General features: G+C 42.5%; 1 protein-coding gene across 2 annotated transcripts in view; it reads left to right on the plus strand.

Moving 5' to 3' along the window:
* Positions 1 to 15,252, plus strand: part of NSF (N-ethylmaleimide sensitive factor, vesicle fusing ATPase) — a 62,860-nt gene that overhangs the window by 36,830 nt on the left and 10,778 nt on the right. For both annotated transcript variants that reach the window (XM_026043690.1, XM_026043691.1), the window contains exons 10-17: positions 1,727 to 1,892; positions 2,743 to 2,817; positions 4,858 to 5,045; positions 9,024 to 9,119; positions 9,253 to 9,409; positions 9,732 to 9,865; positions 11,141 to 11,207; positions 11,370 to 11,449. In XM_026043690.1, the coding sequence (XP_025899475.1) occupies positions 1,727 to 1,892; positions 2,743 to 2,817; positions 4,858 to 5,045; positions 9,024 to 9,119; positions 9,253 to 9,409; positions 9,732 to 9,865; positions 11,141 to 11,207; positions 11,370 to 11,449 (963 nt within the window). The remainder of the gene's footprint in view (positions 1 to 1,726; positions 1,893 to 2,742; positions 2,818 to 4,857; positions 5,046 to 9,023; positions 9,120 to 9,252; positions 9,410 to 9,731; positions 9,866 to 11,140; positions 11,208 to 11,369; positions 11,450 to 15,252) is intronic.

Genomic DNA, 15,252 nt, shown 5'->3' on the forward strand with positions numbered 1-15,252 from the left:
TGTGCAAAGAATGACCAGAAAGGAAGTTTATAATCGGGAAATTGCTACTTGTGTGAGAAAAAACCTGAGTCACTGCTCAGCTTGTGATGGTAGCTGCTTAGTGCAAGTTGATGAGTATTAGTGTTCTACACTTTAACACAGTGTCAGATTGAAAAATAATAATAAAAAAAAAATCTAGGAAGCTGAAAAAGGTATCCTATAGTGAAGGGAGTGATAGCTTACTTTTGTATTTCCTCTATATTTACGTGTGTGTGTGTATATATGTATAATATATATAAAATAAAATTTTTCAAGTTTTTGACTTGCGGAATTATAGTGTCAGTATAGTAAAGCACCTGATTATATTTATACTACATTAATTATTGTAAGCACTACTTCACTATTTTTTCTCAGCGGAGAACTAGTAAAAATGAGCAGAAAATGAACGAATATTAGACAACTAATGTTGCCTTCAAGCTACAGAATATGGATTTTCAAAAATGGAAGTGGAGACGACTCTGCTTTTACCATTTTTTTTGCCTGTGTAGCATTGGGCTTTGGATAGCCAACTATAGTTAGAAGGTGTAGATAATCTTTATGTGTACCCGGGTAATTTTTTTTTCTTCTGTAGATCACTTAATTTTGATACAGTTTTCCAATTTTCTTTCTTTCTTTTTTTTTTTTTTTTTTTTTTTTTTTAAAAAAAAAAAAAAAAACAAAAAGCAGGACAGTTTCAGGTAGGGTGCAGTTACAAATAGTGAGGCCTTTCCAGAAGGCAGTAGCAAAGAACATTGTGTTCCTTAATTTGAGTTGGTCCCAACAACATTGCAGCTTTTCATAGTGGCTTGATAATTGCTTAATTTTCTTCTGTGAAAGGTTTGTTAATCATTAAGTTGGCTTCGCATGGGAACCCATAGAGATATAAACAATCTCTTTCCCTCTGCCTGTTGCCATATAGCTGCAATCTGTGACTCCTTTTCCCCTGCAGTAACACACCTGTTAAAATAGACTTTATATTGGCTGGAGGAGATGGTCCTGATGACAAATGGAGAGATTAGAAAGGTCTCGCAAAGGTTGGTGTTGTAATGACTTGTGCTGGGGCACGGTGCCAGGGACAGGGCATTCACCCTGTGTCGACGTGGTCGCCACCGTCCGCAGAAGACGTTTCAGAAGTGGAATATGAAGGGGAAGAGCTTCGTAATACGTAGACATCACAGAAAGTATCCTGTTCTCTAGCCAGCTGCAAGTGCTTCACCTCTGAGTGAAGCTGGAAATAAGCAGTTCTGTTCCTGATGGGCTCCTCAGAAACGCTGAGAACAAAGCTGCTCTGGCAAGCTTTGCATTGGGATTTGGGATATGTCTTGCCTTGGGTGCATCTCTGCACAGATGTGTTTTGTTCTTTGTCTCCCTTTCAAAGGGCTTTTCTAGGTGCCAAGACTGACCCCCATCTGGGCTCCAACTTAGGGACTGTGCTGTTGGTCAGCCTAGTCCCTTGAGCCTGTTTCTCGTATCATTGCCAACTATAAAGTCCTGTAACTGGACAAAGCCTACCAAGTGCCCAGTTTGGGAGAATAGTATCTCATAATTCTGGAAAAGGAGTTGATATAGAGCACGTGGTACTAAAAAACACACTGAGATACCAGTGTTTTGCATCTCCCTGGCTGATCTGGTTGAGAAGCTGTTGCTTTGTTGGGATTGTCTTCAGCGAAGACTTGTACCATTCCTGACGTGTTTTTCTCTCCCATAGCTCGGAGCAAACAGTGGTGTCCATATCATCATTTTTGATGAGATTGATGCAATCTGCAAGCAGAGAGGGAGCATGGCAGGTAGCACCGGCGTCCACGATACCGTTGTAAACCAGTTGCTGTCGAAAATTGATGGAGTGGAGCAGCTCAATAACATCCTAGTCATCGGTACAGTGGTCCTGTTTGTCTTGTTATAGGGTCTGGTGGAAAGCCAGTGATACTTTGCTCACTGCAGGTCACCTAAATGATCATTAGTGGTACTGAATATGTTTAGGCTTATCCAAATGAGCACTGTTTGACAAGCATCAGTCAGAGACTTAAAACAAAGTGTAAAATAGGTGGATATCATTGCTTTTATTTGAAGGGGGAGGGAGAAGTGTTTCATAGCTGAAAAAAATATGCAAGAAATTGTGTGTATAGGTGGGTCAGCATGTGAAGTCCCGGGGCTCCCCTGGCTCCTAGGAGCCCTGTGGAGGGCGTCTCACCCTGCTCAGATCTGGCAGCCTGTTCTCTGCGCTCAGTGCTGCACTGTGTGCTCAGTGTCTCCCTACTGAGATAACTGTTGCTCTAACACTTGGCATCTCGAGCATTGCCTCTGACAGCAGCTGCTCAATTAAATGCTCCAAGTGTGGTTATGCACTACAGCCTTACTCTGCGTGGCCTGAGCTTTGCTTTCTCTGTCCCGTGGAGCGGGTGACTCTTGGTGCACAGCTCTTGCCCTTCTTGTTAGCAATAGGCAGGACTTGAAGAAGGAGACAATCTGCTGTGATCCCTGCCATAGTCATGACTCTTAAAGCCATGGAAGTCTCTGTGCTTAAACTGTGTTTTGATCCCTGCTGCTGACACTTTACTTTAGTGCATGACACTCCAAGCATTTCTGGAGATGCCATCTTCTCTCCTGATTTCTACTGAGACTTTCTGAGTCTCTCCTTAAATTTATGGGTTGTATTTGGGAGCTCTTTGTAAGCTTGTTTGTAGACTTGGCTAATGCTTATTTTGGTTTCAACTTTATGTGTAGGAATGACCAACAGACCTGACCTAATTGATGAAGCTCTGTTGAGACCAGGGAGACTGGAAGTGAAAATGGAGATTGGTAAGAAGTCTAATGTATCTCAGTACGTAAACTCACGGGTAGTTAAAACAGCTGAATAGACATCTATCCTAGTGTGAACCATAAACCAGAACAGCAAGCTGCTAAACTTTATGCAGCTCCCTCTGTGATGTTTTATGGAAAATGCAGATCATTTTATTTGCATTAGGTGATTTTTCACTTCAGTAACTGCAACTGCTAAATAAATATTCTAGATCTTCTGAAATTGGTGTGTCTGAGTGACGTGCATCACTGGTTCAAAAAGCAGCCCAAAGAGCCTTCTTAGCCAGTTGCTCTAGTGAGCTGGAAAACATGAATATTCTTCAGTAGCATCTGAGAAGGATTTTAGTAATTGCACATAGCTGCCTGGCACCATTCCCAGATCTAATAATAGAATATCTGATAATGTAGGATTTAGTAAGAAATTAGGCCCGGATCAAATTAAATTCATGCCTGCAGGTGCAGATGTTTAGTTTAGAGGAACCTATAGAGCAGTTTCCTCTAATGCTGCACACACACATGCACATGTGCACACACACATCACAAAATGTGCTCTGAGCCAGGCACTGCGTAGTGCAAATATATATAAAAAAAAAAAATCAAACCGTAATGAACTCTATGAAAAGAGCAGTCAAGGCTAAGAGCATCGTTAACATCCTTGTCATTTCAATTACAGAGAAATAGATGAAAATGTCCAGATAACACTAAAAATCATACAGTATTTTACTGCAGAGGAAGGCAAAAGAGATTATAATTGTCTGTGCTGGTCTGAACTGTTGGGAAATTCTTGAAATCTGATCTCTTGGTTTAATCTTGAGAGCTCACTGGGGCCTTTTTCCTATCATTAAAGGGTAGCTTTACTCTTTCGAACAGCCAGAACAGCAAAGAGTTTTTGAGATAACTGAAAAAGGAAAATTTGGGGCAAAAACAGGAATGAGGAAGTGAGGCTGATGGCTGCTGAAACAGCCACGGAGATAACCCAGGTACTGAGAACTGATAATTCTAAAGCCACGGTAGAATATTATAGGAAACTCTTTATATCAGGCTGTATTATGTACAAGTAGCTCATGGAAAATGGAAGGACAAGAGATGCAACTGAAGCACTAGCTGTGATTTAAAAACATGTAGAGCACAGACAACATGAATAGTTTCAAATATGCAGGAGACTATGGAATCAAGACATTCTTGTAGATGAACTAGTAATATAAGAAGAGACTTGTGCCTCTTCCAGAAAGAAAATAGGATAAATAAGTGTATAACTGTGCCTAGAGAAATAATAGAGGTCAGGCAGATAGGCAGTAATGAGAAGGGATTAGCAGTGACAAATATTAGCCAGGCACAGTTTTTCCAAACTAACACAGCTTCAAGGAATTGAAGGAAACACTTGGAAGGGAGATGTGTTTTAGTGATCAAGAAGTGTAATCATGATGACCAATCTGAATAATCTTACACTAGAAAACAGACGCCTGGAAGCAGGCATTACTGCTATCCTGGGGGAGTGTTACGCTATTGCAGGTGTAAGACCTGCACCTTTAGTTGAAAATAAGGTAATTAAAAACATTACAGGTAAGGCAAGTCTTTATTTAGATCAATTCAACAGAACCTGATAAAGGCAGATAAAGGCTGTGAACATACGTTGGAAAGTGATGGGTTTTCTGCCAGACTGACTTGATATCCATTCTTTAAATAGAAGGATTTCCTTTCTCTTCCACTATATGCTTTTCAAAGGAGCTTGATAAAGTACAAGCTGGGAGATTATCATTTAAAAAAGGTTTACCTTTTACCTTGCTTTAAGAAAGGTTTCCTGGTCTGGGTATCTGCAAACAAGCTACTGGGAGTGGGACATCATGGAGGAAGCAAGCTGCAGCCAGCAGCACCTTGATTTGTGAACCCTGAAGAAGTTAAACTGCATCTTGTTTCTTTCTCTGGTTTGAGGGTGATGCTAGTTTGCAGAGAAACAGCCTTTGGGAGTGGGAAGAGGAGATGGTGCTGCAGGTGCAGTGCTGGGGCGCTTGTTGACCCATGTTCTGTTTAAAATCTCAGGTTTGCCGGACGAGAAGGGTCGATTTCAAATTCTTCATATCCACACGGTGCGGATGCGAGAACATCAGCTGCTGGCTGAAGATGTGGACATTGCAGAACTGGCGGTTGAGACTAAAAACTTCAGTGGTGCTGAACTGGAGGGTTTAGTTCGGGCTGCACAGTCAACTGCTATGAACAGACACATCAAGGTCAGTCCTACTGCTTCTCACTGGGGCAAAGAGGAGAAAATAGCTCTTTGTGGAGCCTTTCCTTGGGTGTTTACATCTCAGCATGGCTTAGGAGATGGTTTTCAAGTGAACACCGTGTTGTGACTGTGACCTACTTTCATCTCCTGACCTGGTGGTTCTTAGTGCCTCAGTGGCAATGGAAAATAATTGTCTCTGTGTGCTTTGTGAAAACTGAAAAACTGAGGAAACAAGAGTAGAAAGTGAAAATAGTCAATGATAGAGGGATATCAATGCTGGAGCCTCTCGATTGTGGACCCCCCTCAATTGTGCATCTCAATATATTGATAAATGTGTGGGAAATAGGGGAGGGGATTACAAGCTTGCAGCAATTTGTGGCCATAATGATGGAGGCAAACTGCTTAAGACATATGAAACAGTGAGTGGCTGAACGAGATGTAATCAGGGTACATAAATATACAAGGAGAAAGGAAATGTAAACATGTATGGGCAGTGGTAGGCACTGAACTGACTATTGCTCCAGGGCAAGTTCTTCAAGTTATACTAATTTTGAAATATTACAAACTTAAGCTTCATCAGCCAAAAAAAAAGGAAAAGGGAAAGTAAAGTAAATAAGGAAAGTAAATGCAACATTAGAAATTACTAACAGAGATGGAGTGAAAATGAGGCTTTGATTGTATCACGGATAAATTCCTGGTTTGTTTGCTTATTCATTACTCTCTGCCTTCCTGGGACAGCCATCTCAGAAAGAATACGGGAAAGGGTATGGTAGAACTAGGCTTTGGAAGGAATTAGGATGCTCAGAGGTAATGGAGAAGGTCAGAGCTGTTGGAGAGTGTTGGTAGGGTTAGACTAGGACTTCTCCTGGAAAAAATACGATAAAAGTGCATGAAAAGTCTGTAACATCACGAGTAGACTGAAATCAGTGAAAAGAAAATGACTGTTTTCTAAAACAAGAGCTTGGAGGACAGCAAGTGATAGCAGCTGGGCCAGGTTCAAATCAAAAAGCACATTGCATGAAGCAGTGTTTAAGGTATGGACACCATTGCTCCAAAATGTCATTGATGCTAAAAGCTACTGTGAGTTCAGAAAGCGCCGTACAACCCCTTCAAACAGGAACTGGCTTGGTGACAGTCTTGCTGTTCAGAGACATCTGTAGCGTTCTCAGTTTCCTCCCTTCTAGAAGATTGTCTTGGTTTCCTACTGTTTGCTGATTATTTGGTCAGGGTATCTTCAGCTGCAGAGCAGGACCATAAAATGTCATGTTATATTAATCCCAAATGTTGTATTTGACAGTGTTGAAATATGAGATAATTAGTTCATAAAGGCAGAGGCTGAAAGATGCAGCCCCTTCACTCTTGTGGCCAAGATTTGGTGTGAATTACTGCAGAGAAAAGCTTTCAACATCGAGACCAACAGCACTTGTGTGTTTCTCAGAAAAAGGCTGTTCAGCTTCAGATATGAAGAAAGGAAACCTCACTTCTATTTACATTTGGCTCCTTAAACCTTTGTGTGTAGCAGTGCCTCTGCTTAAAGGAAAAGCAGCTCCTGATTCTCTCCTTGCAACCATGATATTTGAAAAGCTATTATCTGGTTCTTATAATGGCAACATAAACACGTCAACAGTGTCTCTAATTCCTTGTTTTCCTCACTCAAAAAACCTTCCAGCACTTCCAGTTGTATTTTCATCCCTTCACAAACAAAGCATTTTTCTTAAATAATTAATTTTCATTATAGTTGATGTTTTTTCATTACTGTTAGTGTTTTGATAAGTTCCCTGTCGTGCCAAACTGTCGCAAGAGGGAGAAGAGAAAATGGCAATGCATAAATATAAAAAGACAGTCCCCTCCTTTTTTAAGTACGTGATCAACAACTTGGTAATATGCAGGCACCTTACAGTGTCAAGCAGGCACACTTTTCTTTCCAAAGACTTTGACATAGTAGTTTTGGATATTCTTATCATTTGTTGTGAAGTTGTTTGCAGTCAAATGATGCACTAAGATATTTCATTCTCTCCTGTAAGTGCTGCAGAACTTAAAATATACATCATAAGCCTGACCTAGTTTTCAGAAGCACCTACGTGAAGCAAGAAGACAAAACACGTTTGAAAATCAAGTGGAATAACTCTGCATCATTTAAGCTCTGCTGGTAATCTCTCAAAGTGTGGGTTAAAAAATACGGTGGGTAATTTTTAAAGGCTACATACAATAAAAAGAAAGGCTTGTGGTTCTAAACGTGTGAGCACCTTCAGGAATATATTAGCTATGTGCTTCGAGTACCTTCACTTCCCTCCACGTGGTAGCAAAATAAGCAACCTGCCCTAAGGATCCATTAGTTGGATATATTTGGCACAATGTGAATTTCCACGCCAAAGTGATATCCTTATTCTTGTGGATCATTCTGGTCAAAAGAGAACATCTTTGAGAAGCATCTCTGAGATCAACTGTCATTTGGCTTGTCTGTCCCTCTGGTCTTTGACCAGTGTTATAGAGATCCTGCAGAACTTCCTCAGTGCTCTGACACCAGAAGCCCTCTTCCTTCACTTCATCTTTTATGGGAATTCCTTCTCACAGGTGCCAATATACTCATTCCCTAATTAGGGTTTCTTCCAAGAAACTCCATACTCATTCCCTAATTAGAGTTTCTTCCAAGAAACTCCATGAAATCCCAAATTTTCATGTCTTGAGCTCATGTAGGGCTACCGAACTAGCACGCAGAAGCGTGTGGTATTGTTAGACGACATTAAATTCCAAAGAAAATTCTACTTGTTTTGGAAACTGGAGAAACATTGTATGGAATAAAAGGCTTTCAGGGCAATGAAGATACTTGCACATCTACAACTAGTCTGAGCAAGTGCAGCTGTCCCACATTGCAGAGCTGCAGCCGTATTCAGTAAGGCAGCTGACCAGAAGTCTACAACTGCAAAGGTTTTTTCAAGATGTTTTCAAGAATTTGGAGTTCTGGGTTTTGGTTGTGTTTTTTTTTTTTTTTGGCTCCATTATGAGCAGTTTTCTGCTGTCTCCCAGCAGCACCTCCAGTTGTGGTTGAGGGACACTTTTGGGAGAAGATTGCTCTGGTGTTGGCAGTATGTTTCCTCCCAGTCATTAGCTTTTAGATGTTGCTGGGTGGTTTGGCTGTGGCAGGAGGGAAAAAAGGTGACATGTCTCGTTTGTAAAGGAGAGCAATTAGAGCTGAGCTAACTGCTACTTATTTAAGCAATACTGATAGTGCCACTTCAGGAAGACGTGTGGATGTGATCAATCTGAAGCAAATAAAGGCTAAGCAGAAAGAAATCTAGTATTTGCCAATCCCCTGAAAGATTGTTCTTGGAGGAAGTAGTAGGGCATGAATAGCAGTCTCAGATCTCCTGAGACAGGACTGTGTGAATAGCTTTTATTTTTGGCTCAGTTGCCAAAGATGGAGCAGGACAATTTGGAGTTGGGCTGAAACAAACTTTATCTTTCTGTGAAAAGTCATATGGAAAACCAGAGTGCATAATAAAGAGTGTTTCTACAATTTATCGTTCTCCATCGAAACCTGCATAAGTCCAGTAAACTTTAGAAATCCAAATTTAGGTGAGTGAGATAATCCTGTACTGGGCTCCAGTTTCTGCCTCACTAACAAAAGAAACTTGGTTTATTTAGGCAAGTCAAGGTAGAGCAGCATCAATAGAGCTAGTTGAGAGCTTCCATCCTGCTCTCAGCTGGGCTGGCTGCTCTGAAAAGTAGAGTTGTGGACACACTCTTGAACTTGACTTTGAGTGCAGCAGCTGATATTTACTGGCTTGATGGGTGCCAGAGCAAGGTTCTCTGAAGATGGTGCTCCAGTGGTACCCAAACATGTGTGTTAACGAGGGTCTTGTTAAGAACCATTCTTTTGTATTCAGGCAGACCAAGCATGGAGCTGAGTCCTTGCTTGGAACTTGGCAAGGGATCTTGTGCTGTGGTGCTGTACTTCACCATATCTTCTTGCCTTTTCTAGGCCAGCAACAAAGTGGAAGTGGACATGGAGAAGGCAGAAAGCTTGCGGGTCACAAGAGGAGACTTCTTTGCGTCCTTGGAGAATGATATCAAACCAGTGAGTAGGACCTGGATAATTCCTGTAGCAAAGTTGGGCCATACAGCACAGCCAGTGACATGAGCCAGCACCTTCTTTGTTGATATGATAGAAAATTCCTGAGTGAATGAATGTCTCCTCTCTTAAAACACAGGCATTTGGAACCAACCAGGAAGACTATGCAAGTTATATCATGAACGGTATTATTAAGTGGGGTGATCCTGTAACACGAGTGCTGGATGATGGGGAGCTGCTTGTTCAACAAACTAAGAACAGTGACCGTACTCCGCTGGTTAGCGTCCTTCTAGAAGGTAAACTGAGGAAGACAGTGCATTTTAAACTACAGCTCATGTTTATGAACTGTTCCTATCAGTTACCCCAAGCGGTGACCTGTTCTATCCTCTAACTGCATGCAAGAGTAATATATGAGAGGAAAAATAGAATGAGTCCCTGTCAGTATTCCTGAGGGAAATTAGTTAACTCGTGCCCTCTGCAAGTAGAGGGAAAAAAGTCGTTTGAAAGAGCAGGTCCCTGTGAATGGGATTATAAGTGTGTTTAGAGCATCCTGTACACGGAGCCTTACCAGACCTGCTTTCTCATTTGTTTATTCATTGTGCTTGTCCTTTGCTCCAGGTCCCCCACACAGTGGGAAAACTGCCCTAGCAGCAAAGATAGCGGAAGAATCCAACTTTCCCTTTATCAAAATCTGTTCTCCTGATAAGATGATTGGATTTTCTGAAACAGCCAAGTGCCAAGCTATGAAAAAGGTACTGAAGCATCCTACTGTTTTCTTTGGTTACAGTCCAATTCTATGCTCCCTAGTAGACTGAAAAGGGAATTTCCCTTGTGGCTGTGCTTTCTGCTGTCAGTAGGTCCTAAGTTCACATATACTCATTTATTTATAACGTTGAGTGAATATTGTCATAGCACTGATACTGTGTGGGAGTCTTATGATGCTTAATTTCTTTAGGAAATGTGAAGTCTGCACCTAGCCATGAGCTCTAGAAAAGAACATTTCCAGGCCTTGCCCAGTAGAATTAGATGTATAATTGGTACCGTCAGGGGGACAAAACACCCGCTCTGTAGTTAGCAAGTTTGGGCCTCTCTCTACAAAGATGAAGGTAGAAAGGACTTAGATTTGCGCTTGACATGATCAGATCTTACCTGAATGAAACTGGAATGAGTTTTGAGGTGGTAACAGTTAGTTAAACAGAAGAGTCAAGAGGGAAAAAAAAAAAAGCATTTAAAAAAATAAATTCTTAAAACTTCTTAAATCATTTCAAGTAGTCAGCTGAAAGGAGAGCTTGAGCGTCATTTCCGGAAGCAAGCCAACACTTATGTTCTCTTTATAGCTGAATTACACTGACTTAGGCATGTGAACAAAATATGTTATCCTAAAAACAAAGGGATAATTCACTGCAAGACTGCATAGCTTCCAAGAATAGCCATGTGCTCATAGCTGGAAGCCCCATTTGTCATTGAGATTCATAAAGGAGCCTTTTGGACTTGCTTGAATTCAGGGCACACTGGAGGTGGGCCTGCAATACCACTGCAGCCTTAGTGCTGCTCTTCAAACCCAAGGGTTTGCAGGGCACTGCTTTGCTGCTCTATAAAGGATGATACGGAGGCTTAATCAATACCTGAGTAAGTCTATTTTCCCTCTGGCCTGGTGTTACAAAGAATAACTAACTTGGTTATAAATCTTTTTAGCTGCATTGAAATTGTGGCTTTGTTGTGTCTGTGTTATAGCCCCAGCTCCTGAAAACTGAGAGATGTTGCTCCATTTGGCTGTCCTTGCAATTAAGCAATTAAGCACAGAAGTAGATGTTTTTTTCAGTGTGTTGTGTAAAGAACAAAATGGAGCTCTGAATTTGAGATGTTTTATTAAATGTGGGTGGAGTCTACTTGCATGGTGCTATTTCCTTCTTAGTTTATTTTTCTGACTACTTCTGAGTTTAGTTAAATGAGTCAACAAGTCTTTATCACGACTAATGTGGTTTTATTTCTGAGATTTAACAATGAGACGTGTTGCTCTTTTCTAGATCTTTGATGATGCCTACAAATCACAGCTCAGCTGTGTCGTGGTGGATGACATTGAGAGACTTCTAGGTGAGTCAAGATGACTAGAGCTGTGTTGGCTGCACAGTAGTATCGCCAACCAGAAATGGTATGGAAGCACTTATCACAGAAACCTTGAGCTGCTTTCTGATGCAGCTGTGGCTTAAAGATTTGTCATTTTAAAGGGCATTAAAATACATTTTTCCATTTCAGATTATGTCCCAATTGGACCACGCTTTTCTAATCTGGTGTTGCAAGCCCTTCTGGTACTGCTAAAGAAGGCTCCCCCTCAGGTAAGATGGTAGTTGAGGAGCAAGATGCTGTATTCTTAAAATAACTGTGATATTGGAGGGCTTTGTGGCTTGATGACAACGGTGTTAGAACTATTGCCTCTGTTTCAGCCAGGTTAATCATAGGCTGCTCCTGAAGTTTGTGCTCAATGGGATGAACAGGGAGGGACCCTTCTGCATTTTTAATGTAGTTCATTGGAAATCTCTTGTCTTTGGAAGTGTCTTCATGAATAAAAACCAAACCAACTGGAAAAGCTTGAAGGTTGGTGTCAGGAAAAAGTGAGAAGCATGGCTTGGATGAACTCAGTTCTTCAAATCTCTTGAAAAATGGAGTAGCGTATGCATGGGAATTGTTCTTGTTAGAAAATTAGGTGGAGAGATCCCTCAATTCTAGAACTTTGAACTGACGTGTAATGTCACAGGCCATACCGTTCCTCTTGTGCCCATCTTCTGTCAGATAAGAACAGGGAGATTGGCAGTATCCGCACAACCATTTTAGATAGTTGTAATCTCATGTAATCATTGATTTAATGCTGGATAGTTCCACAGTATCAGCAAATGATTGCACCCATAAAACAAGAGTGGAAATTGATAATTTGTTTCAGTAGTCCAAAGAACTTAATATCAGAAGTTGTTCGTTTTTTCACTGCATCCTCCAAGATTATGTTGCACTTTTGTTGGCACCCGTGTCTCTGTGAAAGCAGAATGGAGAACGTGAAGCACTCAGATATTTGCCAAGTTTATGCATGTTTCTAGAGATTCATACTTTGCAATGTTTGAAATGCCCCTGAGGCTGGAAACTTGGGTTGACAGCCAGTATTATGGTGACTTAAGCTATAAATTGTTGGAAGGTAGAGAGGGAGTTTTCTTGGGAAATGTCACTGTTTGATTGATGTTAACTTTTTTTTTTTTTGGCTAGATGTCCACTATCAGCTACTGTAGAAATGAGGACACTGGGTTAGGTGGACCCTTTGATCTGACATGGCTGGGAAATTTGGGAGATGGGTTCTTGCAGACTGGCATATTTGTTTCTTATCCACTCCTGTGACAAGCAGGACATACGGGGTTTTTTCTCATTAAAAACAAAACAAAAATGTATACAGGTAGAAAATTCATTTAAAAAAAAAAAAAAAAAAAGCCAGAGCTTTTCTACTGTGAACCTTTAGCCTGAAAGAGATTGAATTTGGCATGAAGACTCATAGAGTTTTAAGCTAAAGTTACAAACTCAGGAGGAAGATAGAGTTGCTGGTTAATCCTTGCTTTTCCATGTTCCTGTGAGATCACTAGTTTCCTTGGGGATTTTTTTTTTAAATGATTGATTCCAGTTTTGATTGTAAGTCGAGGTGCAAATACGGACTTTAAATGACCTCGGGTAGCATTGGTGCTACTTCCCTGCTGCATGAGCTCAGAGGGACGTGAAATCTCCTCCGGACTGAGGTCATGGTTCAAGTTCATTCCTTGTAAAACTGGAAAGTCCTGAATCCTGAGTCCCCTCAGTGGGACACACGTCCAAGTGCTGAGAAAACTTGTTGTCAAGCCACTGAGGAGACAATAGCTGTTTTTGGTTGCTGTTAGTTAGTATATTTAGGCTAACAGGAGCCTAAGTGTGAACGACGCAGGCAATTGGAAAGGTTTCCAATGGGAATCATGAAGCAGCTGAAGGTGCGGGCAAGGAGGGGGAGGGAAGCGGCGCGTGCGAGCCCGGCGTGTCCATCCCCGCGAGCCCGGCGTGTCCGTCCCCGCGGCCCCACACGCGGCGTAACGGCCCTTCCACAGGATCCCGCGTGGCCTGCGCTTCCTGGGGGCGGCTGCGCAGGAGGAGCCCTCGCAGCATCACAGGTTATTAATTATGCATTGAGCTCCATGTCTGCGCTAAATTGGCTCGTTAAAACTGCCTTCCGCACTCCCCGTCTCCCTGTCACGGCTGTGTTGCTTTAATTTGCTGTGGGAAGCGCGGATGCTGCAAGCTCCTGTTTCCTGGGCTTTCTGCCGTGTTTGTACATTTGCAGGAGTTTGGGGAGTAAACACGGAAGACTTTAAAGAAACAAGGCACATCCCTGAATTTGCTTTAAATTCCCAGTCACAGCTCCTGATTCCGAGTTCCTCGGAGCGAGGCTTGAATAGTGGTATCTATTACTAGGGCAAGAAGACTGAAAAACATTGTGTTTTGTTTAGCATCTTAAAAAAAAAAATTAAAAAAGCTTCTCTAAAATGGCTTGAAGAGAAGAAAATAAACCATGTGCTCTTAGAGTCTTTATTTCAATCAAGTTTCCCTGTGTTGTGCAGGAGAAGAGACTGGGGGGGTGGAATAGAAAGAGTGAAAAGGGCTGTCGCAGCGGGGAGCCAAGCGGGAGAAAAGGACTTCTCTGAGAACTAAGCAGCAGCAGCTCCGAAAGGCGAAGCTGCTTCATCTACATGCAGAGTCACACAAGGCCTGGGGACGCTCACCAGCCCCGCAGAGGTTTCACATGTGCTTCCCTGCTGCTTCCCGTGAAAAGCTAACAATCGGCTCAAAGGGTGAAAGCCCATGGCGGCATCCCCGCGCTAAGCTGGACGTACAATTTGTGCAGGGCTATGCAATGTCTGGCTTAGCGCGATGCTCCCCGGTGCTCGCGGGGATGCCCTTCCAGTGCTCCCGGAGGCCCCCAGCCCCTCTGCTCCCCGGGACGCTGGAGGCATTTGCTGATTTTGTGAAAGTTGATGGGGGGGAAAGCGGGAATAAGCTCCTTGTTTGCTATAATCCCACAGGCATTCCTGATTCCCCTTGACTTGGTGTGAAACAGGAGCGGCCCCAGGCAGCAGAGACCTTAGGTTTACACCTGTAGCACTGGCGAGCTGCATTTTTTTCCCCCTACACAAGAATTACACAAATCTCCTACAAAACAACACAGCATTGTTGTTGCTCCCCCAAAGTCTGCTTAAAAATTCGTAAGGGACCAGAGTTGAGTGAACAGCCCTTGGGCAGCCAACGAAGGCGCTTCCATCGTGCTTGGAGCTTCCCGCACCGGGGCCTGGGCCGTTGTTCTGAATTCAGGCAATCCGGGACTGCGCTCGCATGTTGAGACTCCGCTGGTGTGCAGCAGAGCCTGTGTAATTCTTATATGATCCATATGGTACGTGCTTTGGGTAGTCATGGCAATAATGTGGTGCCCATCAGGAGGTGGATATTGTGTTAGAATCAATCTAGAAATGCTTCAAAAGTAGTAAAGGCACCTTTTTCTTTTGATCTTTGAATCTTTGCTTGTTTATATCCAGGATTCAGATAAAATCCATGCAGCAGGCAGAGTTGGAGCCTAGGGTTACCTCGAGAAGACAAGGGGGCAAAGTACCCACTGCTCTACCTGGCTATCTCCCCATGAGCATAGGAAGAGCTTGGGCTCCTAATTGGGATACTTTAATCGCCTCAAAATGGGCAGGATGAATCCAGACTTAAGTGGCGTGTCTGTATCTAATCCTTGTTGATGACAGAACCAGTTCTGAGACTGCCACGATGGATGTGAAGCTACGTCATCCAAAGCTGCTGAAGGTCCATGTTACATGACTCATTGGTAACGGTGATTTTTGGACATTCAGCTCAAATCTTGGACCTTCTACAGGCTGAACACATAGGGCACGTTGCCCTTGCAGCGACTGCTATAGAAAGTAGGGGTGAAAAATGTGAGGTTTTCTGAAGATGGAGATACTTCCACAGACTATCTGGTGGGGAGGATGAGTCCATCTGTGTCTGTGTGATGCTGCAGAGTAGTTGGACGGGCTCAGGTTTCCTAGCGTGGTTTGATGGATTTTCATGCCTTTGTGGTACAGCA

Source organism: Nothoprocta perdicaria, unplaced genomic scaffold (assembly GCF_003342845.1).
Source record: "Nothoprocta perdicaria isolate Ctin4 unplaced genomic scaffold, notPer1 scaffold_336, whole genome shotgun sequence".
Taxonomy (NCBI): domain Eukaryota; kingdom Metazoa; phylum Chordata; class Aves; order Tinamiformes; family Tinamidae; genus Nothoprocta; species Nothoprocta perdicaria.